Source organism: Suillus plorans, assembly GCF_016647745.1.
Source record: "Suillus plorans strain S12 chromosome Unknown HD556scaffold_64, whole genome shotgun sequence".
Lineage (NCBI taxonomy): Eukaryota > Fungi > Basidiomycota > Agaricomycetes > Boletales > Suillaceae > Suillus > Suillus plorans.
Window position 1 is genome coordinate 18,889 of NW_024537448.1, and position 25,750 is coordinate 44,638.

The following is a 25,750-nucleotide window of genomic DNA, read 5'->3' on the forward strand; positions in this document are numbered from 1 at the left end:
CGGTGCTAGAAGAAGAAAATATGACGTAAATAGAAATGTCTAGTGAAAATACTTCCGGCTGATACACAACACTAAACAGGAAATTTTGGTATAGCGACTTGGACCTACTGATGCCTACACTGAGAATCTACCATAATCAAGTGGCAGTCGAATGTCCAAAGATTACGCATTTGGAGTCTCAGATCTGAGATAACTAAAAGGCATATGCCCATGAGCATAACAAACCAAGTTGCATTTGCTGATTAGTACTAGGGTAACCGATTTAGCCTAGTCTAATATGTAAGTACTACATCGAGGACCCTCTGAGCATTGAAAGCTAACTTGAAGCAGTTCTGTTCTTCCGTTCGTTTGCGTCGTCTGCAGTGGCAGATGATCGATCAATACCGAAGCTCACAGCCCTGCTACCCTGCGGCAACCCTGCTCTCACATCATCACTTTGATAATGCAATTCTTCCTATTCTGCAACAGCTCAAACGTTCACTTCCGGATTAGCGGCTGGCTACTAAGCAAAGCTGACTTGAAGCACTAATGGTACTGTTCTTCTATTCGTTTTTGTTCGGACCGGTTCTTGTGTGGTCCGGTCTACAGTCCAGGTGTTAGCCATAACCGTACCATAATACGGTCTACAAATATTAATATTGGCCGAATGGTCCTATGTTGGTTCGGACCTGTCCTCAACCGTACCGAACCTCGAACCGTTTTGATTTTTGACGACGGTCCACCTGTATTACGTATGGCTAATAATGAGACTCAAAACTTAACCTGACGGAACAACCCGGGCCCAGCGGCAATCTTCGCCTTCTCGAACCTCGAAGCACTCGGCTCGACATCCCTCGCCACCCAAACATCGACTCGTTTTGCTGCCCAACTCCTCCAAATCCATAGCGATTCCACTCCCTCATACAGGCACCCTTGACCAGCTCGTCTAGTAACTCCTTATCACTGGTCGGTCAACAACATTCCTAACCAGCCTCCGCGCAAATGGCCGGAACAGTTGCCACCATTTCCGTACTCTGTATACTTCCGACCTGTAACTCCACACACCTATGATGGTGTTTGATAACGACGTGACGCATGTCAGCGCGCCTAAAATTTTTGGTGAACACTCAGCACATCAATCCATGTGAGTATTATATGTGTAGCAATGGCATTTTTGCAGCAGCAGAAGTTTGTTTATTCGCTCACTATTGTCCTACCAGTGTATGTGCACTGGATATCTGTGCTACCCCGGTGACCCGCTTGCTTTACGCCTATCCTTGTCTGTGCGTGTTTTCTTAGGACTCGGTTTCACTCATCCATCACGATCCATGTGCATTTTCGCTTATTCAAACTTGCCAGCGCCTGTTTACATCAGTCGGTACTCATCTGTCCCTGCTCATCTGCGTCTGCCGCCACTAATCCGCCCTCATTTGCACCTGCTGTTCATTTTTACGTTCATACTTGCCGCTACTTGCTGCGGATCATCTATACTAGAAGCTATCGACAGTCTACCAATGGACTTTACGAGTGCCCTTTTGACGAAACAACGCCAGCAAACTCTCGAAGCTATCGACAGTCTAACCAATGGACTTTACGAGTGCCCTTTTGACGAAACAACGCCAGCAAACTCTCGAAGCTTTCGCACAACCCGATTTTATTTCCCAGGGATCACGACATCCTAAATTATTTCGACTCAAATGCATGATTATTCAGTGTGTTTTTTTAACAATGACACTTCTGGTATCGTCGACAGCTCACTTCGTCGTCTGACCCTTCAATATCAACTTTATCGCGCGTTTCGCTTCGCTGAAACTTTTTGGGGTTAGGTTCGGGTTCGAACTCCCAAAAAACCGAGCCTGACCGTTTTGAACCGTTCGCGATGGTCCAATTCGGAGTTCAACTATTTTGTTGAACCGGACCGCGGTAGCACTACGACTTGAAACTCACACAGCCTTATCACCTTGCAACCCGGTTCCATCATCATTCCTGACTTTGATAATGCAATTCTTCCTATTCTGCTCCGGAGTAGCAATTGACTGAGCAAAGCTGACTTGAAGCAGTTCTGTTCTTCCATTCGTTTTTGTTATCTGCAACTGACCGAACACCGAAACTCACGGCCTCAACTTTGCTCTATTTGATAATGCAATTCGTCCTGATAATTCTGAAACAGTTCATCTCCGGATTAGTGACTGGCTTGAATAGGCGAAGCTCAAGCCAGAGCGCCCATCAGAATACCGCGGGGCAGACCATGTTGCTGCAGGCGCCCATCTCCTAGGATGAGGGTCTGTTAACTAGGGCAAGAGGAAAGCTAGGATGGCGGGGATGGCAGCGGTCTCGAAATTCTTGTCAGGAGACTACGGCTATCCCAACCGCGCCGACTGTCTTGTTCTACTGATGCTATGTACCTAGTGGGAGACTTGGAGTAAATATTCCGTCGCACGACTGCAACCGTGTCTGATGACCGGCCAGCTGCATATGATAACCGTGACCCACCGGTAGGGTGATTTACGGTCGGGGATAGCCAGCGGAGGAAGCTTCAGACTAGGCCTAGCATATCGAGACCCTAAGCCCATTCACCGAGGAATTCTTTTCAGCCGTTTAAAAATAACATCTCCGTGCAGAACGATGCTGGATTCACAGGTACGTGTCAAGACCACAATCACCACTCACCAAGTAGCCAAAATTTTCAAATAAGGAATAGCTTGTTATTTGCTGACTTCCTTGCAATTGCGCCCTAGTGATGCTTTGTACCTGCGCAATCTCTTGCTCTGCTTCTATTCGCTCATTAACATTGCCTTTCTAACTATGAGAGACGCCTCGTCAAACATGTGTCGTCACGATGCGAAAATTTCCAAACATCAATTTATTGACCCACACACCTCACCACATCGTAGGAGATTAGTGTTGACCTTTGCCCGGCATTTTGCTGACGGTGTATGTATTTACAGCACATCAGATTCCATACATACATGCGGTAGTTAGGTCGGAGTAAGCCCTCCGCGAAAAGGGCTTAGCATGTCCGATATACTAGTAGCCCCAAAGGACAATGAATATTTTTTAAAATGCGGTCAGTTTCGTTGTTGTCACAGAGATAATTGATATTGATACTAAATACAGATCATGATCATGATCGGTCAGACCAGTCATAGAGGATAGCTATATATATCTTATGATGAGATTGCATAGTAAAGATCGAGCATTTCGGTTCCTTTTCGAGAAGTACTGAGATGTTATCTTTCCCGTTCTTACGAAAATGCCAACAGTCAGGAGACATATTCAAGTTGTTTTCTACCAGGTACATAACTCGTACAACAAGTTCCTCCCAGAAACCGATTCATGTTTTTTCTAGTACTAGCATTTTGTGTCCCCCGCTCGACAATTTTTTAGCAGAGTCTGCTCATCAATTGACGATCAGAACGCGCAGCATAGCGATAGCACGTAAAACGCCGTGACTCTCCTGTGATCCCGGATACCAGACCAAAAAAAATACTTGTATGTAAAATCTCCGCTTCAGATTGATGTATAACAAGGCACTTATCGCTGAGCACATCGAGAACCTAACACACTCACCGAGGTACCCATTTTCGAACCGAAAAGGGATTTGGCATCTCCCTGCGGAGACGATGCTAATCTATTTGTTCACCGGTTCACTGGATGTCTCTAAAGCGGTGTGGCATCTAACTTAACAACAAACAAGTATTTTCGGACGCTGAAGTGAGCTAACTCCAAAGCATATCCACAGGAACCTTTTGTGTTGTGAGCGCTTTCGCATTTTCTGATTAGGGCCATAGTATTCCGGCTTCACAGGGTTAATGCCCATATGTATACTAAGTCCAACTTTACTTATTATTGAATTTATTCTTTTCAACTCCTCCAGCATGTCAGGTAGAGAGCGTGATAATCGGCTCCCCATGCAGTTATAACTCATTAGATTTGTTTTGCCTTTGGATCAATTCACACACCGTTCTAACCATGTTTCCTTCAGTTGATGCAATTGTTAACCTCGCCGTCTTGTCTGCTTCCTTCGTTGCTATCACATCCCTCGAGCGATTCATTAGGAACAGACAGAAAAAACTTCCCCCTGGCCCAGTGCCACTCCCACTGTTAGGAAACATCTTGTCTGTTGACACCAAGGAGCCTTGGTTGACTTATGCCAAATGGGCTACTACTTATGGTACGTGGTCAGAATCTAGACGATGCATACGTTGTACAAATCATTGTATCAGGAGACTTGGTTTTCGTGCAACTTCTAGGCCAGGAAATCGTGGTGATCAATTCTCAGCACGTTGCAGAAGCCTTGATGGACAAGCGTTCTCGCATTTACTCCGATAAACCAACCATAGCCACACTCGATCCGTACGTTCTTCTACCTTTATTCCATTCAATCATTATGGAGTACAGGCAGATTTGGTTGGTCGGTTATTTTTGCATTCACAGGCTATGGTGATGAATGGCGTCTTTGCCGACGACTCTTCCACCAAACTTTCCGTCCTAACTCTGCACTCAAGTTTCGTCCAATGCAGATCCAGCGGGCTCGTGAGATGATCGTCAACCTAATTGATGACCCTCAACAGTATCATTCTCACTTCGCAACGTCAGTTGATGTGTTTGTAAACATCGAATGAGTATTAACCTGTTCATAGATTCTCGTCATCAGTTGCGATGTCAGTGACATACGGCTACCAAACTAGCCCTCATGATGATCCTCTGGTTCGAATCGCAGAAAATGCACTAGCTCTTGGCCTTCCGGTGGTAACCACAGAGAGAGCGATCTTGCTCAAAACCTTTCCCTTCTGTGAGCTCATCTCTTTCTCATGAAAATAGCTGACATTCTGTACTCTGGTGCAGTGCTGAAGTTACCTGACTGGTGCTTGGGATCCTCGATCAAACGCGAGGCTCAAGCGTCGACTAATCACATGACTGAAATGGTGGAGGTGCCATTTCAATATACGCAGCAGCATATGGTGGGCATCTTTCGTTTTTGAAAATATTAGTTCTTTCCTAGCCATTGATTGCATGATCGTCAAGGCCGAAAACTTGGTCTTTGGTCAGTTTTCGATGGTAGCAGAAAATCTTCAACGAATGGAGAAGCAAGATCAGACATCCAGACCATCGTTTGAGGGTGCCTTGAAGAAAGCAGCTACTAGTGCTATTGCAGGTTTGTTATCTTTTTACAAGGGATGATATACCGTTCTTTGATACATATCTATTCAGGTTCATACGAAACGGTTAGTGGCAGATGTCCGAACCACACTGTCAACTGCTGAAGTTCTTTACAGACTACTTCAGTCTTGATGGCTTTTGCTCTCGCCATGGTATCTTACCCATATGTTCAAAAACGTGCACAAGCGGAGATCGATTCAGTGGTTGGGAGGGATCGCTTACCTACCTTCGAAGACAGAGCGTCACTACCATATGTTGAATCAGTTATACGGGAGACTTTGCGATGGCAGCCTGTCGTACCCCTCGGTAATCTTCCTCGCTGAAGGATCAAGCCTGCACTGAAGATGATATTATAGTGCCACGTGCCACCTCAAGTGATGATATATATGAGGGCCACTTCATTCCAAAAGGTCCGCTGTTTTCGTCTAATGAGAAATCATCGGTAACATCATACATCAGGAATGACTGTCATGTACAACATATGGTCAGATACATTCTCTCCAGGTTTTGAGATCATCCTGACGTTATTTTGGCAGGAGCATTTCACGGGATGCAAAACGGTACCCCGATGCATCTACGTTTATACCAGAGAGGTTCATGAACGCCGATGGTGCGCTGACGGACGATGACCCGGCTGACTATATTTTTGGCTTAGGCCGACGTAGATGTCCAGGTCAGCTGATTCTTTTTCATTGCCGTGTTGCATGGCATGAGCTAATACATTTTTTGATCAGGCCGGTATGCTGCTGATGCCTCAGTGTGGTCGGCTATTGTTACCATGTTGGCCACAGTGGAGTTTTCGCCCGCTAAAGATGACCAGGGTAAAGTGATCGAATTCGCCCCCCAATTTACGACGGGACTTACTCAGTACTTGTTTTTCTCGTGTCATTCCATCCCGTCACTAATATTTCACTGCTTTAGTTCCGTTACGGTCTTTGCCTGCAGCATTTTGCCACGTTCTCATGTCCATCCAGGACTTGTGGATGCTTTACGAATGGGAGAGTAATATGTATATGGCGGAAGACCTTCAAGCTTTATCGACCTTTTCTATGCTCTACATCAGGGAAAACCTCCCCCCGGAAATCGATGTAATTTTCAGTAATTCCCTGGTTTTCTATTTTCAGGGAAATCATGTTGTACTATTTTATTTATGTTACAAAGTCCAGTCATAGTTCCAATGAATTAGTTTGTGATTTGGTTCTGAATACTGTCGAATCAAGCGATTTGTTCTGAAATTCACTCATCAAGCAGCAGCTGTGGCGCTGTCCAAGAGCAAACGCGTTGGGTAAGGTGGTCACGAACGACCTGCTCCTACTTGAGGGGCTACCACAGAGACGGGGAATAGAGGATGCGATAACGCAATGTTTAAACCCAACGAATCAAGTATTATCGAGCGTGAGGATACCATTTTCACCAGGCAGCAGGAAGCCCTCAAAATACGTCGAGGAACAGCAAAAATGCTTGTATAATCAAGGCATGTGCGCGATGCATTTGAGGAGAGACCGAAAGAAAAGTGGCACCGGTGCTTAGGAAAGTACAATCGGCAACGCAAATAGCTCGAGTGCTCAAGGTCAACGCTCAACCTGATTTCTTTTGGAACAGTAGTTTGCGTAAGAGTAGCTATTGCCATTGCTTAGAGGAGTAAGTCTGACAGGGGAGCAGAATGCACGAATTGGCAGATCAACCCCGCTGCGTGGCAATGGCACGAAGATGCGACGTTTTGTGTGCAATGTGGTAAATGTTATGCGACCGAGCACGGACTCAACTAGCTGATAGGATGCAAGGAGCACCAGTAAATCATTTCTATCTGGGAGTTAAACGTTAATGCACAAACAGACAACTTACTGCTGTCACTTACCAACATCACCCGAACCAACTTAGTGCTTCTGCTGTGCCCCTGGCTGCGCTTTGGAGTAGAAATTATCAACAACCACATACGCAGTAAATGCTACTAGTGCGATGCCAAGCCCTGGAAACATGCTAGAAAACATAGCACGGTTCGTGAACACAGGGTGTTTCCGCCACGCTTCCCTCTTCGCCCATGGGTCACGAAACAAAGGTAGATTGGACATGACTGAACCGCAGATGAAGTTAACCATAGGTCAAAATGTTATTGAATGATATGATCAACTATACTTACTTGGATGTAGAAACTAGGAAACCGCTTGTTTTCGGCTTGTTCAGCTGTGGTTCCGAGTCCAGGTGATCATGTGATTTTTAGGCTTAGGGCCGGTCCATCAAGACTTCGGAAAAATTAACAGCTGCCACAGCGCGGGAGAGGCCTTCCTGTCCTTCATTTCCACTGTTCTTCTTGCCTTCTTATTCTCTGTATTGCTGCATAGACATTTTGTCTACTATTCGTATCAAATTATCGCTTCAAATAATGTCTAGCGATGCCTATATGTCTTCAGATGACGACCGACCACTTGGCGACTTCCAAAACGATGGCAAGGCCAACACAGGTAGAGGCGGCGCGAATGTATACGCTAAAGAGGAAGCTAGTGATTCTCCCATGAGCGAGGACGAAGACATGCCTTTAGTTCGTGTACCCCTGTCCGTGTACTGCGTGCATCGTTGACTGTTTTGCGTAGTCCCAAGTTACGGTTCCAAAATCAGAACCTGTAACTCCAACAAAGTCTTTACGGCGCAAGAGAGCTGCTGCACTTGATTCGTCCAGTGAAGATGACGATACCCCTCTTGCTTCTTCTCCGGTGAAGCAATCTTCTACTATACCGATGCCGGGGACATCGAAAGCTTCTACAGTAAACGGGCATAAAGCAGTCAAAGCGGAGAGCGATAACAAACGTAGTTCTACCACTGCTAAGAAGCAACGTGCTCCCACCAAGAAAGGACCCCCACAGAAGAAGCTGAAACGCGAAGACCCTGACGCTTCCGAACCTCCCGCTTCTGAAGGCGAGGAACTCACACCTGTGAAGAAAGAGAAGGTATCGAGGAAACGAAAGTCCAAGGTCAAGGAAGAGACTGATGCGGATGTGGAGGACAATGGAAAATCTAAGCCTACGAAAAAGAGAGTTACTTCGAAGAAGGTCAAGGATGGAGCAGACGGATCAGCGACTCCCCAGCCCAAGAAGAAGGGCAAAGTTAAAGATGAAGGAGAAGACGAGGAGGAAGTTTACAGGTGGTGGGAGGCTCAGCAGAATAACGATGGTGAAGTAAAGTGGCAAACGCTAGAGCATAATGGTGTCATCTTTCCTCCACCATACGAATCCTTACCCTCGAATGTGAAAATGAGGTATAAGGGTACGTGGTTGCCTTATTCATTCCACCGTGACAAGTCTGTTGATTGCATTGTAGGTAAAGAAGTAGATCTACCATCAGAGTCCGAAGAAGTGGCCGGTTTTTATGCAGCTATGTTGGAAACTGAGCACGCTCAAGATGCCACGTTCAACAAAAACTTCTTCGACGACTGGTTGAAAGTGCTTCAGGACTACCCTCCTGTAAGTATCATACTTCGCGTGCCTCTGCCTTGCTTAACTATGAACCAGCGCAATAAAATCAAGATCACAAAATTTGAAGATTGCGATTTTCGGCCCATGTTCGAACACTTTGAAGCAGAGAAAGCCAAAAAGAAGGCTCTCAGCACCGCAGAGAAGAAAGAGCTCAAGAAGCAGAAAGACCTATTCGAAGAGAAATATGTCACCTGTCTCCTTGACGGTCGCAAGGAAAAGGTTGGCAACTTCAGGGTTGAACCTCCTGGTCTGTTCAGGGGTCGGGGCGATCATCCAAAGAAGGGCGCGTTGAAGGTGGGCACATAGCACTTGGATCTAGAACAAAACCAAGATTTGCTCACTCCATGGTAGTTCCGTGTACGTCCGGACGATATCACCATCAATATTGGTGAAGGAACGCCTATCCCTGTACCTAATATGCCTGGACAATGGAAAGCTATAGTCCATGACCAAACTGTCACCTGGCTAGCCAACTGGGTCGAGAATGTCAACGGCAATTACAAATACGTCTTCCTAGCTGCAGGCAGCTCCCTCAAAGGGCAGAGCGACATGCAAAAGTTCGAGAAAGCCCGTGAATTGAAGGTGCAATCAACTGCTGACTCTGATGCTCCATCAACTGACATTCCTCCAGAACCACGTGGATCGTATTCGCAAAGATTACTCTGCTGATCTACGCAGCAAGGTTATGGCAGACAGGCAGCGTGCGACGGCAATGTACTTCATTGACAAGCTTGCTCTCCGAGCTGGAAATGAAAAAGGTGAGGATGAAGCCGACACCGTGGGCTGCTGCTCTCTGCGGTGCGAACACGTCACGTTAGAAGCACCGGATTTCCTCATCTTTGATTTCCTGGGTAAGGACTCGATCCGGTACTACAATCGAGTCTCCGTGGATCCCCAGGTTTTCAAGAATATCAAGCTATTCAAGGACAACAAAGAGGATAGTGACAACCTCTTTGACCGCGTCAATGTGACACAACACCATTCAAAATATTGAACATTCTGCTGACAGTTCTTTCCTAGACATCGCTCCTGAATAAGCATTTGGCATCATATATGAAAGGACTGACTGCAAAGGTTTTTCGTACTTACAATGCATCCATCACGTTTCAACAACAGTTGGACGAAGGAACGCCAGCGGATGCCACTATCCAGGAGAAGCTGAATGCATATAATCATGCAAATCGTATGGTGGCCATCCTTTGTAACCATCAACGTAGCGCACCGAAGACTCACGAACAATCGATGGGCAAGATGCGTGATAGGGTTCGTTTGTTCCCCATGATGCGATCTGTGACTGACAGCGCCAATAGCTCCGTTCCTTGAAGTATGATCGGATGAAGCTTCGTCATGTTCTCTTCAATATGGATCCCAGATTCAAGAAACAGAAGCAGTACGCCGATGACGAATCCGATTTAGATGACGACTGGATAGAGGACCACGAAAAGTCCCTTAAGAATAAAGAAATAGAGAAGGCGGAGAAGAAATTTGCCAAGGATAACGAGAAGCTTGTTCAGGAGGGCAATAAACCTCAACCTGACTCAGTCCTGCAGGAGAAGGTTGAGGCCGCTGAAGCCGAATACAAGAGGGTTGCAGAGGAACGCGGTACAGGGAAAGCCAAACTTAAGAGGGATCGTGCTCCCGAGAAGATTGAGGAAGCTGTCCAGAAATTAAACGAGAAGATAAAGACCTTCAAGCTTCAGATGGACGATCGGGAGGCCGGCAAAGAGGTCGCTCTTGGTACAAGGTATGTCGTGCTCACACTCAAGTAACACGTTCTCACTGTGTCTCCTCTAGTAAAATTAATTACCTGGACCCTCGGTGAGTTTCAAGCTCTGTCATACGTCATTGACAGCGACTCATTTTGACATCTAGGATAACAGCTGCATGGTGCAGTGCCCACAACGTTCCGATCGAAAAGATCTTCTCAAAGACACTTCTCGCTAAATGTGAGCTCACGTGGAGAGTATTTCATAGCAACTTATACTGACGACGCTGATTTCAGTTCCCTGGGCCATGGAAGTCGACGATGCCTGGAAATTCTAGTCCATGTTTTATGGCTAGACTTCAGTGTATTTGGCTTTACGAAGGGTTTTTAGACTGCTATCATTATTCCCTAGAGATTCGATCTAGGTTTAACCTTGCCCCCCTGCTTATGGGAGGTTCATCATGTACATACCATAATAATTGCATTCATAGAAGAAATGTGTCATAGCGATGTTTGGTTCAGCGTGACGCATTGTGGCACGTGTTGCATTTGAACTTGAAGTGAGCAGAATTTAAACTGCACCAAAACTGCACGCATCAAACCTTAACTGCTACCTTGTCTGTTACCATGAGTAGGTCCTCTGGCACAACAGCGAACCCGCCATTTGTTTCTAGATCTGCCTTCGACGCTCTCACCGTCGAGGACGTTGAAGACTCCGAGGATGAACAGCAACAGGAAGAAACGTCGCAGACACAGGTGACTAGGTTCGTCTTCGCAGACGTTCGTGACCTCGCGCTTACGTAGCTTGCTCATTGGGCTATCTAGCACCGAGCATACGAAGCCGTCGAAATCTCAAATAAAGAAGGCTCAAAAACAAGCTCGCACCGAAAGGCGAAAACAACTCAAAGCCTCCTCAAAAACAGGTACCGCAAATAGTTCACCTAGACATACACCCTCTCTGGAAGAGTCCATTGCGCGTATGGCCGATGGAGCGGTAGATGTTCATCCTCTACCTACAACATATACCGCTCCCGAGCCAAAGCCCACCGCAGAGCCACCACAAGAACCAGCGCCCGAGCCGGAGCCGGAGGTATCGGAGCCATCACTTCCGGGGCCTGTTATTAACGGCGATATACAACACGTGAATGTCACGGAAAGTATGCATCTTGACTTCTGTCTAGTGTTTATAAGTGGAATTGACGGAATACTCAGACAACTCTACACTGCATCTACCGACCAAGTTGCTAGGTGGTGAAGGACAGTCTGTCTCAAAACCTGACGTCGAACAGGCATTCAAAAGCAAACATGACCCGCAAGAAGTCGAACGCACGAAGACACGACAAAGCATCTTAACGCGAACATTATGGACGTTCATTATGATCGGAGTTTTCGTTGGTATGCATTCTACTTCCAATAGAAAGTTATGTTTGTATCTGACTATTGCATAGCTTTGTTACTCATGGGTCATGTTTATATGATCATGCTTGCCATGCTGTGTCAAACGATTGTCTACCGCGAAGTCACTGCTCTATTTTCACTCACAAGCCATGCTCCGGATTCTGGCGAGGCTGAAAATAAGAGAGAGAAAGACCCGTGGAGCAAGACTCTAAATTGGTACTTCTTTGCCGTCACTAACTATTTTCTATACGGGGAGAGTATCATCTACTACTTCAAGGTGCGGGATAATCTTGGTTGTAATTACTATATACTGAATTGAGGATCAGCATGTCATATTCTCGGACGGTCAACTACTTCCTTTCGCTACCAATCACAGAATTATCAGCTTTACGCTCTATACCATCGGCTTCGTTGGTTTCGTAATGTCTCTCAGACGTGGATTCCTCAAGCAACAATTTGGCCTCTTTTGCTGGGTTCACATGAGTCTGTTGCTGATCGTTGTCTCTGGGTATGGATCTCGTCCGCTTTCAGACTCTAACCTAAAGGGAATCTTACAGTCACTTCATCGTTAACAACATCCTCGAGGGTATGATATGGTTCTGGGTTCCCGCCTCGTTGGTCATTTGCAATGATATTTTTGCATATGTATGGGGCATGACCGTCGGGCGTACACCTTTGATCAAGCTCTCGCCGAAGAAAACTGTCGAAGGGTTTGTGGGTGCTTTCTGGAGTACCCTCCTGTTCAGTGTATTCTGGGGCTCGTACTTTATGCGCTTTAACTACATGATCTGCCCTGTGCATGATCTCGGAGTCTCCGCCTGGAGTAATGTTCAGTGTACTCCCAACCCAGTATTTGTCTGGAAGGTGTGGCAAATCTGGTCGCCTCTCAGGGTATTTCTTTCACGGCTGGTGAGTGCAAGTCAAAGTTATATTGCGTAACTACTCAGAGTCACCATTAGCTCGGAAAATCAGTGACCGTGATTCCCTATGCACCATACCAACTACATCTCCTGGTCTTTGCAGTTTTCGCATCACTGGTGGCACCGTTTGGAGGTTTTTTCGCATCTGGTTTCAAGCGTGCCTTCAACATAAAGGATTTTGGCCACAGCATCCCTGGTCATGGAGGGATGACCGATCGCATGGACTGCCAGTTAGTTCTAAATCCCGAATGCATTTTATCAAGACACTCATCATTTCTAGATTCCTCATGGGCGTGTTCACCTACGTCTATTATAGCAGTCTTATTCGAGAACACCACGTCAGCGTGGGTTCTATCTTGCAGATGATCGTTAGCGGGCTTAGCGTTAACGATCAGGTGGAGTTGGTGAAGGACCTGAAGAAGTACATGGAAGGACAAGGCATCATGATAGTATGAGCTGGCATGACTTGATGCGCCCATTTATGACCGGACAAGATTCCTTACGATTAACACACTTTAATTCACAATTTCCTGTGATGACGTTTTTGAAATGACATGCACATGCATTTGGATATTAGACGAATGATGACGACGCCTTGAACGCTGTATCTTGGTAGGTTACGAGACAGGAAAATCGTGCGGCGTAATCCTATGACATGGTGATTCTGGCTTTTTATTGGCGTGCGGCATGTGCGGCACAGGCATAATCATAGGTAATGCGATAACATGAAATGACAGGGACAAGACAATGATGCTTATGACCGGGGCTTTTCCTGCAAAGAAGATGAGTACAATGATAGCAGTATAAATCTGATTAAACTGACCTTCTTCTCTTTCCACAAAGCGAGAAGACCGACTCCTGAGACCTTCACTACTTTGAAACGCACACCAGGAATATCACCTTTGGCCTTGCCACTACGACCGAAACCAGAGATGAGAACTTCATCGTTCTCATCGACGAAGTTCAAGCAACCGTCATTCTGTATCAATGTCTTAGTTAATGCGACAAGTAACTATGAAAGCACATACAGGCACGAAAGCCGTGACCTTTTTGCCATTCTTGATAAGTTGTACACGAACACATTTACGGATGGCAGAGTTGGGTTGTTTGGCCTCAACACCGACTTTCTCGAGGACGATGCCCTTTGCGTGTGATGATCCTCCAGTAGGAGAGGTTTTGTAAACGTTACCGAGGGCGCGCTTCTTATACGCCTTATCCGCCTATTGAGAGAAGCACGCAGTCTAGATATGTGATGTTCAAGAGATTGCGAGCACGAACCCATCGGTTGACACGGCGGTCATTGCGAAGCTTGCGAGCGGCTTGAAGTCCACGAGGTTTGTTGGCTGGTAGAGTCCATTAGTACATAGTTATTCCACTGGTGATCATAACGAGAGCGACATACAGCCCATTCTTGAAGTCGACGAGGACGGCGAGGATAACTTTCCACTTGTGCTGGGCTCAGCTCGGCATCATCCCGAAACCTTAATTATAACTGTTACAGTTTATCAGCCACAGCATGGCTCATAATCACGTGGTCGAGGCTCTCGGGATTTTGCGAACGCACACCTGTCAGGAACGACTTGGTCATCTTCCTTCCGTGACCATTGGATCTCTCTTGTACAGTAATTTTAATTGTTGAAGACAAGCTCCCTCGCAGTGTGCACCGTGCCAACAGTCTCGACTCGGACGCCATCTTCTCAGGCTTGGGCACATGGAAGAGTCTACTCTGCGTAATAATACCTATGCTCTTCTTGACATTGTCGTGTAACCACGAGTTACGTTTATCACTATCTCATGCCTGTCGTTCACATTTTTATCTTCGATTCCCACAAACTTGTCACATGGTCCAATACTGGTGTCCGCAGCTCTTTCGAGTCTATTATATGTTCTGCTTATCTACTGATGGATTCAATATCCCTCACTCCTAACCATGTCTCAGGTCGCTGAAATCCAATATTACCACCACGGGCGCTTCCGTGTTGCAGGTGGTGTACTGCCTGATGCCATCACTGCATACCAGACATTCGGCGACCCAAAGAATCCGGTTATCGTGTTTCCTACGTGTTATGGGGGAAAGCTTGACAGTGAGTCTTCCGAACTGCTTCTCATACGATGGCTAGAGTTTGAATTAGCAAATGGATTATTAGGTCAAAGCTACATGGTAGGGGAAGACAAGGTAATGCCATGTAGCTTGTTCTTGTGTTCTGAACTGACGCCAGCGATAGGTTTTGGATCCGCGTAAGTACTACGTGGTGACCTTTGCTTTATTTTCCAATGGAGAGGTACGCTACATGAGGTAAAGATAGTGTGGTCAAGCTCAACTCATCTGTTGTTTCAGTCTTCTTCACCCTCTAACACAGTGAGTTTCCTCAGAGCACTGTCTGGCACAAGAATTCATAACGACGGTAGCCTGCGCCATACAACGGCCCCTACTTCCCTACCATCACATACGAAGACAACATGTGAGTTTGTTCCATCTTAGATGGTCGAAGTTGCCGACATAGTCCAGCCGGGCGCAGCATGCTGTGCTCACCCAGAAGCTTGGTGTCAAGAAAGTGTTTTGCGTGATTGGATTTTCAATGGGCGCACAGCAGGTAAACGTGTTTGTAAAGAGTAATGTTGAGTTTTACTGAGGCATTGCAGGCATACTATTGGTCTGTCATGTATCCTGACTTCCTTGAAAGGTATGTTTTGACGATTGTGTGAGTAACTCTTTCTCAAACCGTAGTGAAGATACATCCCCATCTGTGGATCTGCTCGAACTAGCCCTCATAATCAATGGTACTTTGAGACACTTTACATTTGTGTCTATGTTGATCCAACCGCAGCTTCCTGGAAGGTCCTAAAGCTGCTCTTTCGGCTTCAAAAGACTTCCAGGATGGCCACTACAAGAGCGTTCCTCAGCATGGTATCCGGGCATTTGGCCGTGCATACAGCGCATGGGCATATAGCCAGGCGGTGAGCTTCCGCATCTCTAGCTGGCTGTCATACTGAAATTACTGCAGTGGTTTGCCAAGAAAGGTTATCTCTTCGACGGAAAGTGCGCCATTTTTTGTATTCTACTCTCTGTTTTCCTCATAGAACCACTAGATACACGAGCCTCAACGACTTCTTAAGAGAGGATTGGGAAGGCGGTTTTCTAGAAGGGTGGGACGCCAACGATTTATTGGCACTCTTGAAGACATGGCAGATGGGGGATGTTTCTCTCATCCGTGACGGAAGTTACTTCGCGGACTGTCTAGGAGCGATCAAGGCTAGAGGTCTGATCATGCCTTGCAAGACAGACTTGTACTTCACTGTGAGTTTTTCACCTTTTTTACTTGGGTTTCGGCTGACGGCTCCTTGGATAGCCGGAGGACAGTCAGAATGAGATGCAGTTTTTGAATAACGCAAAGCTAGTTATTATTGATTCTGAGTGGGGTCATATGGGTGAGTTTGTCAGGCTCGATTTGTTTCGAACTGCCCCTGATATTCTGTAGCTGGGGCAGGGTCAAACGCGCATGATGATGAGTCCGTTCAAGCGGAGGTGAAGAAATTTTTGGAGGAACCTTAATTCTACTTCAGAAATCGTCTACCAAGCCGTGCATGTGAATTATGTGTAACTCAGTCCATGTGGATCTCCGACTCTGTAAAATGCTTTCGAATATTATTTATACTGCAAGCGAGATAACGGCCACCCATCATCCATCGAAATAATGTACTCACGCGCCCTGTTGCACTCTACAGGATCAACTTATCGGTGAGTACTCTCGGTCGCCGTTCACACCAAATGCCAATGCCGAAAAGCTTCAAATAGCATTATTGATATCTTTAGGTAGCTCGTGACCATGTGATCCATTATCCAGTTCAGCCTACTTATCGACACTCATGGTGTTTGTCGGACCGCCTGTTTGAGTCCATACACGCGTGCCATAAAAGCATGTGGTCGTTGTACAGGCAGCATCATCTCCCCCCTTAGGCCCTCCCCATGCAGACACCAACCCAGTATTACCATCACGGCCGCTTCAAAGTAGCGGGAGGAGTGCTCCCTGATGCCGTGACCGCATACCGGACATACGGAGACCCAAGCAATGACAAAGTGATTGTTTTCCCGACATGTTATGGGGCAAAACTCGCCCTTGGGAGTATGTTTGTTGATTACGAACATGAAAGCAGTTGTTTATCTAATTGCACACAGGTCAAGACTATCTCGTTGGGGAAGGAAAGGTGTGTACGTTCATGTAGTGGAATGCGCAGTCTTCATATCTTTGACAACAGGCCCTTGACCCAACTAAATACTTCGTGGTGACATTCGCGCTTTTCTGTAATGGAGAGGTGCGTTGCCTTCTAGTTTGCCATTTTCGCTGACTGAAACAATATATAGTCGTCGTCTCCTTCTAACACAGTTAGTTTCTACGATTGCACATTTTACTCCCTTTCTGACAGCCCCTTAGCCTGCACCTTATGGTGGCCCGTACTTCCCATTCGTTTCATACGAAGATAACATGTGCGTTATGAAACATCTTGCAAAACAGAACACAGGCTCACACCAACAACAAGTCGTGCTCAGCACGCAGTTTTGACAAAGCACCTCGGAGTGCGCAAGCTCTTTTCCGTGGTTGGGTTTTCTATGGGCGGACAACAGGTAATTCGCCTCTTTAGTACATCGTATGCACTCTCTTAGGTCCTATCCCAAGGCGTATCACTGGCCAGTTGTCTTCCCGGACTTCGTGGAGCGGTTTGTTTCTATATGCTCGTCTGCTCGCACGAGTCCCCATAACCAATGGTGGGTCCTTATCCCATTTTTGTTTCGTTTTGTCCCCATACAACTTGCGCTCTAGCTTCCTGGAAGGGCCCAAGTCAGCAATGCTGGCAAGCAAAGATTTCGCCGACGGTCATTATCAGAGCACTCCTCAACATGGAATCCGTGCGTTTGGTCGAGTTTACAGCGCGTGGGCCTATGGACAAACTGTGAGTTACCTCACGACGAAAGATCAGGATAATACAACTTTCATAGTGGTTCCGGGAGTACAAGTACCTGATGGACGGAGAGTAAGTCATGTCGCAATATATGTTCATGAGCCTCCTTCATGAAATTTTGCGAACAGGTACCCAGACTTGAACTCGTGGCTCAGGGAGCGGTGGGAAGGGGGATATGTCAATAACTGGGATGCAAATGACATGATCGCGCTCCTGAACACATGGCAGAAGGGAGACATTTCCATCATTCGTGATGGCGGTGACTATGAGAAGGCTTTGAAGAGCATCAAAGCAAAGGCGCTTATTATGCCTTCGAAGACGGATCTTTACTTTCCGGTTAGTCCCCCACCAAGCAACTGCGAGTCGACTACTGACACCATTAAAGCCGGAAGACAGCGAAACGGAAGTGTCGCACCTCAGAGATGCTAAATTATATGTGATTCCATCGATCTGGGGTCATGTTGCAGGGGGCAGTTCTAACCCGGCAGATGTCGCCTTCATAACGGAGAAGATCACAGAGTTTTTGCAAGCGCCTTGATGGAGACATGTCAATTGTACTCGTATTGCTCTCAAGAAGCCGATTTTGCATAAATAGATCGTATAAGTTAAGATATTTAGCGCAAAGGAATATCGGATCCATCTGAGTCCATTCTCATGACTAAGATGGCTTGCTCGTGTCGTCGTTTCATGATGGCTCGCAAGTTGAAAAGAAGGCGGGAGGATAAAACGCTGTGAAACACCAACTGGAGTCTGAGTAATATACAAGACAAATGTCAAACGCATTCAGAATATTTGAGGGTGAAACCTACGTGTCCAGAGACTCCGCATATTCGGACTGCACCGAAGATTAGCAAAACCTGATTGAAAACGACATGTCTTACCGGAAGGAAACCTATAATTATGATGTTGGCCAATGACATTGCTTATGCATTTTGTTAGCCTCAGGCTAGTACTCCGAATCCAACGACTAGAATTGCTCACCCAGTATACATAGAACATAAAATATACCATCCCAGTACAGACGCATAATGAGATGGTTCGACTGTTGTTTTCGGCGACGCCAGGCTTGAAAAACATTGAGGCATAATATGACTGTGTAGAGTTAGCTTCAATAACTCCACAAAAAACAAAATTGACCTGTCTCAAAAAGAACCAGCAGTGCGTAGTTAACTGCGTATATTGCAATTCTTTGGGTTTGATAACAACCAGAAGTTCCTAGTGGGGGATCCTGGTCTACATGATAGCCAAGTCGGACTAGAGACTCGCCAAGAAGGGTTGTAATGAAACGTACAATTGAACCAGGATAAAGCCTCGGCACCGACCACCGCAGATCCTGCGATGCAGCCCTGCAAGATGTCGTGACTGAGATGGATATCGCCAATTGTGGGAATGGATTTACCAGCGCAAGAAGTAGTAGGGCAATAAGCAACACTCTGTTTTTTCCCCATAGCGTGTATGTCCTAACAAGAAGGAGCGCTGGATAGTATCTGGTGAGGATTGTACTAAAAATGCAGAGGGGCATCCATTACATTCTGCAGCGATGGTGCCAAACACGTTAAACCCTTTGTATTGTAATTCAAAATTATAAGGTGCAAGGTGCAAATATGAGAGATAGGAAGGTACTCACACGAGATGACTTGGTAGAGCGACAAGCACTAGCATAGAGCTTCTATCAATGCGATATAGCCTATCTCTAATATTGGTACTCACAAGCTGTGGTGACGTGGGTCCGAGGGAATCTTGATCGTTAATTGAGCAATGAAACGATTTAAATACAATGGACACGTACAAATCAAGTCCACTGGGATGTCAACAAAAGGTGTGTATCGAGCCACCACGAAAAGGATCCGAATAAAATCCCACTTCCTCCCCCAAGTGAGGCTGATCTAGTAGTACTGTGTCAATCGAAACTTTGATAGCATACTAAACGGATGGAGGACTCACCTCGGCTTCTAGTTTGATACAATAGTCAAAGACCTACCACCATTGATATTAGCACTTATCTGATTCATATGTTCGATTTCCTACCAAGACCGCCAAGCCTACCACTTTCACAATTGGATGTCGGTAAGGTGACAGTATCATAGAAGTTGTGTGTTACATACTCTTAAAATACTGGCATGGGGCTCGTGAGGACTAAAATATTCGTTTATTAGTGGCAAGACTTACCTTGACAGTCTGAAGACGCAGTGCAATCTCATATGGGGAGGTCATGTCAAGTTGGAATGGACGAAGATGGGGAGGGAGCAGTAAGCTTGCTAGAATAACATTAAGGGCATTGGTGAGTATTTATTGACACTGGGTTACTTCCCGCAGCATTTAGAATCTTGGATATCATTTCTAATTCAAACCTTATCGGTCACTCAAAAATTAGCTCGCAGACTGCAGTACATCGACGCCATAGAAACATGTTCCGAACTGCAGACCAATTGTGTCTAGATTCTAAATAAGAGTTTTAAACTTGAACATGGACATTGACGGTGCAGACTTAGCACAGTTGTATCTGAGTCGCATCCTTGAGCTGGCAGGGGATGAGATGAATGATGAAGATGAATTTTGGAGACACAGGATAGCTGTACCCGATCAGGATATAATATTATTGCATTTGATAGAACAAGTCAGGTGGCCTTTTTTGTACACGATGTCGTGGAAACCTGCTGTGCTCACGGCGATGGTGGAGTCACAGTGGATTTTAGACTAAGAGCGTGATACAAATATGTAATGTAGTAGGTGAGAGACCCGAGTATGAGATAAACTTGGCACAAAGCGGTGATCCGAAGTTAACGGGGTGAAAACGTGAAATCATGTAGATCCTCCGAAGAAAATATTGAGCGTTAAAGCGCATCGCAATATTATCTTGGAGTTGTTGACTGGACATCCAGATGCCACCTTCAGGTCCGTATCCACACCAAATACGAGGTATTGGAAACCACGTCCACGCGCAGTGCGCACTGGATCGCCATCCAGTAGTATCTTCTCTCTATCTCCCATTATTCGGCACCTGTTGTTGTGACGACTCGCAAGTTGTCAGTTTCAGCCTTTGCAGTTCTCTTGACGGATATAGCTCGACAGTGTTTGCAATGTGCCATTTGAGGTTAGAGACATGCAAGGTAGGATGAATGGTGTTAGTATGTTTAGGCAGATCCAGAGCCGCGTAAGTGGATGAATCACCAGTGACTGGCAGGGTGCGCTTTGTAGGGTCCGTCAAATCGGGGCATGAAGTTTGAAGAGCATCAAAGCAAAGGGACTTATTATACCTTCGAAGACGGATCTTTACTTCTCGGTCAGCCGCCCACCAAGCAACCACAAGTTGACTACTGACACCATCAACACTGGAGGACAGCAACACGGAAGTGTCGCACCTCAGAGGTGACGTGATTCCATCGATCTGGGGGTCATGTTGCAGGGGGCAGTTCTAACCCGCCAGATGTCACCTTCATAACAGGGAATATGACGGTGTTTTTGCAAGCGCCTTGATGGAGTGATGTCAATTGTACTGGTATTGCTCTCAAGAAGCTGATTTTACACAAATAGATTGTATGGGTCGAGAGATTTAGCGCGAGGAAACATCAGATCCGAACTGATCACCCGAGACCATCTCCATAACTGACTCGGAGATGGCTTGCTCATGCTGTTGTTGCATGATGGCTCGTAAGTTGAAAAGAAGGCGGGAGGATAAAACGCTGTGAAACACCAACTGGAGTCTGAGTAGTATACGTCAAACACATTCCGGATGTTCGAGAGTGAAACTTACGTGTTGAGAGACTCTGCATATTCCGACTTCAAAGTTCACCAAAAGATTAGCAAAACCTAATTGAAAAGAAAATGTCTTACCGGAAGGAAACCTATAACTATGATGTTGGCTATTGACATCGCTTATGTAGTTATTGAGTGTTAGCCTAGTACCCCAAATCCGAAGACGAGAATTGCTCACCTAGTATACACAACACATAAACTATACCATCCCAGTACAGACGCGTAATGAGACGGCTCCCCTGTCGTCCTCGGCGATACCAGGCTTGAAAAACATTGAGACATAGTATGACTATGTGTAAGGTCAGCTTTAGTAACTCCACAGGGCGAAAAAAACATGACCTGTCTCAAACAGAACCAACAGGGCATAGTCAACTGCATATATCGCAATTCTTTGACTTTGATAACAACCAGAAGTTGCTAGTGGGGGATCCTGGTCTACATGATAGCCAAGTCGGACTAGAGACTCGCCAAGGAGGGCTGTAACAGTGAAACGTACATTGAAACCACGATAAAGCATTGGCACCGACCACCGCAGATCCTGCGATGCAGCCCTGCAAGATGTCATGACTGAGATGGATATCGCCGATTGTGGGCATGTATTTACCAGCGCAAGTAGTAGTAGGGAAACAAGTAACACTCTGTTTCTTCCCCATAACGTGTACGTCCTAACAAGAAGAAGTGCTGCATATCCGGTGAGGATAATACTAAAAAAATGTGCAGGGGTATCCATTACATTCTGCGGCAACAGTGCCAATTATGTTAAACCCTTTGTATTATAAGTAATTCGGAATTGTAAGGCACAAGATGCAGATATCAGGGTTAGGAGGGGTACTCACACGAGCCGACTTGGTAAAGCGATAAGCACTAGCATAGAGCTTCCATGAATGCAATACAGTCTATCTCTAATATTGGTGCTCACAACTTGTGATGACGTGGGTCCAAGAGAATCTTGATTGTCAATTGAGCAATGCAACGTTGTAAATACAACGGACACATACAAATCAAGTCCACTGGGACGTCTACAAAAGGTGTATATCGAGCCACCGCGAAAAGGATCCGAATAAAATCCCACCTTCTCCCCCAAGTGAGGTCGATCTAGTGCTGTGTCAATCGAAACTTTGATAGCATACTAAGTGGATGGAGGACCCACCTCGGCTTCTAGTTTGATACAGTAGTCAAAGACCTTCCACTGATGAGTCAACGCTTATCTGATTTATATGTTCAATTTCCTACCAAGACCGCCAACCCTACCACTTTCATAATTGCATGTCGGTAAGCCGGCAGTATCATAGTAGGAGTTATGTGTTACGTACTCTTGAGATACTGACAGAGTTGGGCTCGTGAGGACTAAAATGTTCGTCTAATAGTGGCAAGACTTACCTTGACAGTCTGAAGACGCAGTGCAATCTCAGGTGGGGAGGTCATATTGAGTTAAAATGGACGAAGATCGGAAGGGAGCAGATAGGCTTGCCAGAACAACGGGCATTCGTAAGTATTTATTGACACGGGGTAATAGTCAGCTTCCCGCAGCATTTAGAATCTTAGATATTGTTCTAAACCTTATTCGTCGGAGATTTGGCTTACAGTACGTCATGATCTAGAAACATGCATGTTCCAAACCGCAGACCAATTATGTCTAAGTTCTAAATCAGAGTTTTAAACCCAAACATGGACATCGACGATGCAAGACCCACAGTTATATCCGAGTCTGTCGTCGCGATCAGTGGGGCCTTAATAGATAGCGAACAGCCTTACCGAATGTCGTGCAAATATCGCAGAGGTTACATATGAGCATGAACTAACACGGGATCAAACAGAAGGCAATTGACGGAACGCTGGACCTGGGCGGATTAAACGTCAACAAAAATATTGTTGGCTAGCAGTGGATGAAAAAGAAAAATGTCAGCGGGATGATTTGTGACGTTGAAACACGGTGGTGCTTAAACCAAGAGTTGACGGAATCACAACTCTTGCAGATTGCGGGGCTGGAAGAGCATGCACAAAAATGGGGATAGGCTTCCGGGATAGCCGTCCCTGCAAGCTGTCAGGCTCGGTTCTGTGTTGCAAGAACTGGTCCAAAATCAAGAATTCATCTTGCCTGAGAGTTATATAAGCAGGCTCTGAGGTTGCACTGAGCTCAGGATCGTCGGCACTCGTTTGTACAGTCACGGATCGTTGGTAGGGCATAATGTTAATGCTACATAATTCGAGGCGAAGACTCATGGACGCCAGAGGTACGAACGCGAACGTCTAAGATGAAGACTCGGTAATGGATTTAGTGAGACGATAATCTAGGGGGTGCATGTGAGTTTAGAGTGTTGTCATGGGATCAGGATTCAGTAACATGAAGGGGAAGGACAGACCTTAAGACCACGGATGCGCCCATGACCCACCCTTCAGGGTTCTGTGAATGGTACATCCCGCCATAGTCCACAGCCATGATGTATGCAGTTAGCCTCTCGACAGGGAAGCTGCACAGCTTGATGAGATTCATCTTGCAGTCGCCAAGACGTTGTGACTCCTCATGTTGCAATACTATCCCTGGTGTTCTGACGCATGGAGGATGCGACGGAGGAAGGGCCAATGTGGGCGATGTATAGATGGCATGGTTCCGAGTGAGTGATATGGTCTCGGAGGGGGAGGAGAAGCACCTGAAATCCCCAGTGTGTCCAATGCATGCTTGAGGATGAGCACAGGATAGCTGTACTTGATCGGGCTATAATATTAATGCCATCCTGCAGATAGAACAGGTCAAGTGGCATATTTTAGAATCATGATGTTGATCAATAGTGCATCACTTACTGCATTGGTTCACAGCTATCGTAACAGCGTTCGGCCGCGTGCCAGTCCCACACAAAATTTTACGGGTCCGTGCGCAAGGTTTGAGCTTTGGATTGGTCAGCACAAATTTGCGTTGATCGAGGAAAAAGTGCTAGGTGCTCATCGCAGAGAAATTTGGCTCCTTTGAGTTTTTTTAATAATCACTGCATAGCAGGTTTTAGCTACTGACTTGGATACGCGAAGCCCAAGCCAGAGTGTCCAGCAGAGCCGTCGTGAGGTTGACCATTGACCACGTTTTTATGGTGATCATTGATCAACTTGAATGATCATGAAATCTGCGTCCACGGGATGGTCACGTGCTGGGACACAAGAAGGGGGTGATGTGCCACGCACGGGAGGTTTGTTGGTCACCGGCACTATCGAACTAGTCCACACCCGTTCTGCCTTCGGCACAGGAAGCAAAAAAGAGTGCTTCGCACTCTTTTTTTAGCTTCCTGGCCTCAGCTTCATCCCAATAATTCTGAAGGCTCCTGATGAGCATTGTTCCTTCGTCACAGGAAGCCAAAGGAGGGCTGCGCCCTCCTTTGGCTTCCTGGCCTCAGGCTGCATCCTAATAAATTGTGTATTTTGAATAAGATCATGCCCTGATAGTGGATTTTGAAAATACATTTATGAGCAGCATTTCAAAAACACTAAAAGTAGTACATAAGATCAGTCAATTCTACATTCTTTGAGCAGGAGTTTGACAGAAGTAAAATTACAAAAAATATGTAACAGTATCATTAAATGTATTTATTTTCCCATTTTCCCTGCTTCCTGTCTCCTGTCTCCCGTCTCCCGTCCTCTGGTTCTCCCATTTTCCCATTCCCATTTTCCTGTCCTCCCATTCTCCAGTTTCTGAGTCTCCAAGTGGTCTTTTTCTCCCTTTTGTTATTTTTTCATAACCTTCTGTCATTCATCTCCTGATCTCATTTGTTTTCCCTGTCTGTAATTGTATTATATGTTGTTCCATTATTTGCTGTATGCATACAAATACTATCATAACAATTACAGTAGGGAAAAAACTCAAATCTAATCACAAATCTGCCTTGCCCTGCTCAAACACATCTTTTTTCATTATTTAATGCCATGTACATATACAGTTACCAGGTTTCGAGTTTCTACATTGTCTTTGTTTCCTTTTGATTTATTTATTCACAACCTTTTATCATTCATTTCCTGTCAGCACATATATTTGTTGTCCCCCTGTCTGCAAGATTGTATCATATGTTGTTCCATTTTCAGTTTTATTATCTACTGTATGTATGTATCATAAACAATTACAATAGGGAAAATACTTGTGTTGCACAGTGCGCTGCAGCGGCGATTGAGTTGGCGCTTGAAACACGTGACAAAGCCACGCGAGTTTCCAAAAAGAGGTTTAAGCGAGGTAAGCGAAAACCATGTGGCCTTAAGCGCATCTAAGCGCATCTAAGCGTATCTAAGCGTATCTAAGCGTATCTAGGCGTATCTAGGCGAAAACCACATGGCCCTACGCGAAAACCACGCGAGCGCCCGTGCGTTTCCGAAACCGTTCTCCCTTTCTTCTTAAGATCTCCAGCTTCACACCCATCAGTGAC

General features: G+C 45.9%; 9 protein-coding genes across 9 annotated transcripts; 5 read left to right on the forward strand and 4 right to left on the reverse strand.

Annotated features, from left to right (window-relative positions):
* The first annotated feature begins 1,014 nt into the window (after positions 1-1,014).
* On the forward strand, positions 1,015-1,770 carry HD556DRAFT_836302 (uncharacterized protein). The gene is made up of 2 exons (XM_041311785.1): positions 1,015-1,123; positions 1,200-1,770. Exon 2 carries the CDS (start codon positions 1,203-1,205, stop codon positions 1,659-1,661), a length of 459 nt encoding a protein of 152 aa, XP_041155978.1. The 5' UTR covers positions 1,015-1,123; positions 1,200-1,202; the 3' UTR covers positions 1,662-1,770.
* A 1,921-nt stretch (positions 1,771-3,691) lies between these two features.
* Positions 3,692-6,349, forward strand: HD556DRAFT_836549 (cytochrome P450). Its single transcript, XM_041311786.1, has 13 exons — positions 3,692-4,153; positions 4,206-4,335; positions 4,385-4,573; positions 4,623-4,774; positions 4,828-4,943; positions 5,008-5,137; positions 5,194-5,207; positions 5,259-5,448; positions 5,499-5,552; positions 5,602-5,626; positions 5,679-5,815; positions 5,877-6,009; positions 6,064-6,349. The coding sequence occupies exons 1-13, from the start codon at positions 3,952-3,954 to the stop codon at positions 6,146-6,148; spliced, it is 1,557 nt and encodes a 518-aa protein (XP_041155979.1). The 5' UTR covers positions 3,692-3,951; the 3' UTR covers positions 6,149-6,349.
* Positions 6,350-6,868: 519 nt separating this feature from the next.
* Positions 6,869-7,318, reverse strand: HD556DRAFT_836568 (NADH-ubiquinone oxidoreductase B12 subunit family-domain-containing protein). The gene is made up of 2 exons (XM_041311787.1): positions 7,001-7,318; positions 6,869-6,945 (listed from the first exon to the last, which is right to left on the reverse strand). Exon 1 carries the CDS (start codon positions 7,239-7,241, stop codon positions 7,020-7,022), a length of 222 nt encoding a protein of 73 aa, XP_041155980.1. The 5' UTR covers positions 7,242-7,318; the 3' UTR covers positions 6,869-6,945; positions 7,001-7,019.
* A 14-nt stretch (positions 7,319-7,332) lies between these two features.
* On the forward strand, positions 7,333-10,828 carry HD556DRAFT_1401153 (DNA topoisomerase I). The gene is made up of 11 exons (XM_041303826.1): positions 7,333-7,681; positions 7,734-8,403; positions 8,458-8,600; positions 8,649-8,906; positions 8,964-9,194; positions 9,244-9,579; positions 9,633-9,875; positions 9,923-10,356; positions 10,407-10,430; positions 10,485-10,558; positions 10,615-10,828. Exons 1-11 carry the CDS (start codon positions 7,526-7,528, stop codon positions 10,653-10,655), a joined length of 2,610 nt encoding a protein of 869 aa, XP_041155981.1. The 5' UTR covers positions 7,333-7,525; the 3' UTR covers positions 10,656-10,828.
* Positions 10,829-11,486: 658 nt separating this feature from the next.
* Positions 11,487-13,369, forward strand: HD556DRAFT_836666 (phosphatidate cytidylyltransferase). Its single transcript, XM_041311788.1, has 6 exons — positions 11,487-11,712; positions 11,766-11,992; positions 12,042-12,223; positions 12,273-12,624; positions 12,675-12,865; positions 12,916-13,369. Exons 1-6 carry the CDS (start codon positions 11,694-11,696, stop codon positions 13,088-13,090), a joined length of 1,146 nt encoding a protein of 381 aa, XP_041155982.1. The 5' UTR covers positions 11,487-11,693; the 3' UTR covers positions 13,091-13,369.
* Positions 13,370-13,389: 20 nt separating this feature from the next.
* On the reverse strand, positions 13,390-14,328 carry HD556DRAFT_1311742 (ribosomal protein S12/S23-domain-containing protein; the record flags this gene model as incomplete). Its single annotated transcript, XM_041300570.1, has 5 exons — positions 13,390-13,407; positions 13,459-13,614; positions 13,664-13,855; positions 13,914-13,978; positions 14,202-14,328. 5 exons carry the CDS (start codon positions 14,326-14,328, stop codon positions 13,390-13,392), a joined length of 558 nt encoding a protein of 185 aa, XP_041155983.1.
* Positions 14,329-14,565: 237 nt separating this feature from the next.
* Positions 14,566-18,132, forward strand: HD556DRAFT_1433925 (Alpha/Beta hydrolase protein; the record flags this gene model as incomplete). Its single annotated transcript, XM_041305274.1, has 23 exons — positions 14,566-14,719; positions 14,783-14,811; positions 14,861-14,917; positions 14,974-14,994; positions 15,045-15,097; positions 15,145-15,258; positions 15,369-15,416; positions 15,464-15,593; positions 15,641-15,675; positions 15,726-15,933; positions 15,986-16,064; positions 16,115-16,161; positions 16,621-16,759; positions 16,813-16,841; positions 16,893-16,949; positions 16,999-17,019; positions 17,069-17,121; positions 17,175-17,259; positions 17,312-17,400; positions 17,456-17,585; positions 17,632-17,666; positions 17,723-17,930; positions 17,980-18,132. 23 exons carry the CDS (start codon positions 14,566-14,568, stop codon positions 18,130-18,132), a joined length of 1,974 nt encoding a protein of 657 aa, XP_041155984.1.
* A 76-nt stretch (positions 18,133-18,208) lies between these two features.
* On the reverse strand, positions 18,209-19,808 carry HD556DRAFT_1447476 (uncharacterized protein; the record flags this gene model as incomplete). The annotated part of the gene is made up of 15 exons (XM_041307276.1): positions 18,209-18,344; positions 18,404-18,429; positions 18,476-18,516; positions 18,576-18,686; positions 18,732-18,827; positions 18,886-18,940; positions 18,994-19,070; positions 19,124-19,156; positions 19,222-19,249; positions 19,305-19,333; positions 19,384-19,480; positions 19,539-19,571; positions 19,623-19,636; positions 19,700-19,709; positions 19,764-19,808. 15 exons carry the CDS (start codon positions 19,806-19,808, stop codon positions 18,209-18,211), a joined length of 831 nt encoding a protein of 276 aa, XP_041155985.1.
* Positions 19,809-21,147: 1,339 nt separating this feature from the next.
* Positions 21,148-22,775, reverse strand: HD556DRAFT_1447477 (uncharacterized protein; the record flags this gene model as incomplete). Its single annotated transcript, XM_041307277.1, has 12 exons — positions 21,148-21,298; positions 21,349-21,374; positions 21,429-21,457; positions 21,529-21,639; positions 21,690-21,785; positions 21,847-22,015; positions 22,270-22,298; positions 22,349-22,445; positions 22,501-22,533; positions 22,584-22,597; positions 22,664-22,673; positions 22,731-22,775. The coding sequence occupies 12 exons, from the start codon at positions 22,773-22,775 to the stop codon at positions 21,148-21,150; spliced, it is 810 nt and encodes a 269-aa protein (XP_041155986.1).
* Between the last annotated feature and the right edge of the window lie 2,975 nt (positions 22,776-25,750).

Bases quoted from the DNA above. Each gene is read 5' to 3' on its own strand.
- HD556DRAFT_836302 (XM_041311785.1), top strand. From the start codon at position 1,203: ATGTGCACTGGATATCTGTGCTACCCCGGTGACCCGCTTGCTTTACGC.
- HD556DRAFT_836549 (XM_041311786.1), top strand. From the start codon at position 3,952: ATGTTTCCTTCAGTTGATGCAATTGTTAACCTCGCCGTCTTGTCTGCT. The intron at 4,154-4,205 runs GTACGTGGTCAG...TCATTGTATCAG, and splicing joins CAAATGGGCTACTACTTATG to GAGACTTGGTTTTCGTGCAA. The intron at 5,449-5,498 runs GTAATCTTCCTC...ATGATATTATAG, and splicing joins GCAGCCTGTCGTACCCCTCG to TGCCACGTGCCACCTCAAGT.
- HD556DRAFT_836568 (XM_041311787.1), bottom strand. From the start codon at position 7,241: ATGGTTAACTTCATCTGCGGTTCAGTCATGTCCAATCTACCTTTGTTT.
- HD556DRAFT_1401153 (XM_041303826.1), top strand. From the start codon at position 7,526: ATGTCTAGCGATGCCTATATGTCTTCAGATGACGACCGACCACTTGGC. The intron at 7,682-7,733 runs GTTCGTGTACCC...TGTTTTGCGTAG, and splicing joins AGGACGAAGACATGCCTTTA to TCCCAAGTTACGGTTCCAAA. The intron at 8,404-8,457 runs GTACGTGGTTGC...ATTGCATTGTAG, and splicing joins TGTGAAAATGAGGTATAAGG to GTAAAGAAGTAGATCTACCA.
- HD556DRAFT_836666 (XM_041311788.1), top strand. The intron at 12,224-12,272 runs GTATGGATCTCG...GGAATCTTACAG, and splicing joins TTGCTGATCGTTGTCTCTGG to TCACTTCATCGTTAACAACA. The intron at 12,866-12,915 runs GTTAGTTCTAAA...CATCATTTCTAG, and splicing joins ACCGATCGCATGGACTGCCA to ATTCCTCATGGGCGTGTTCA.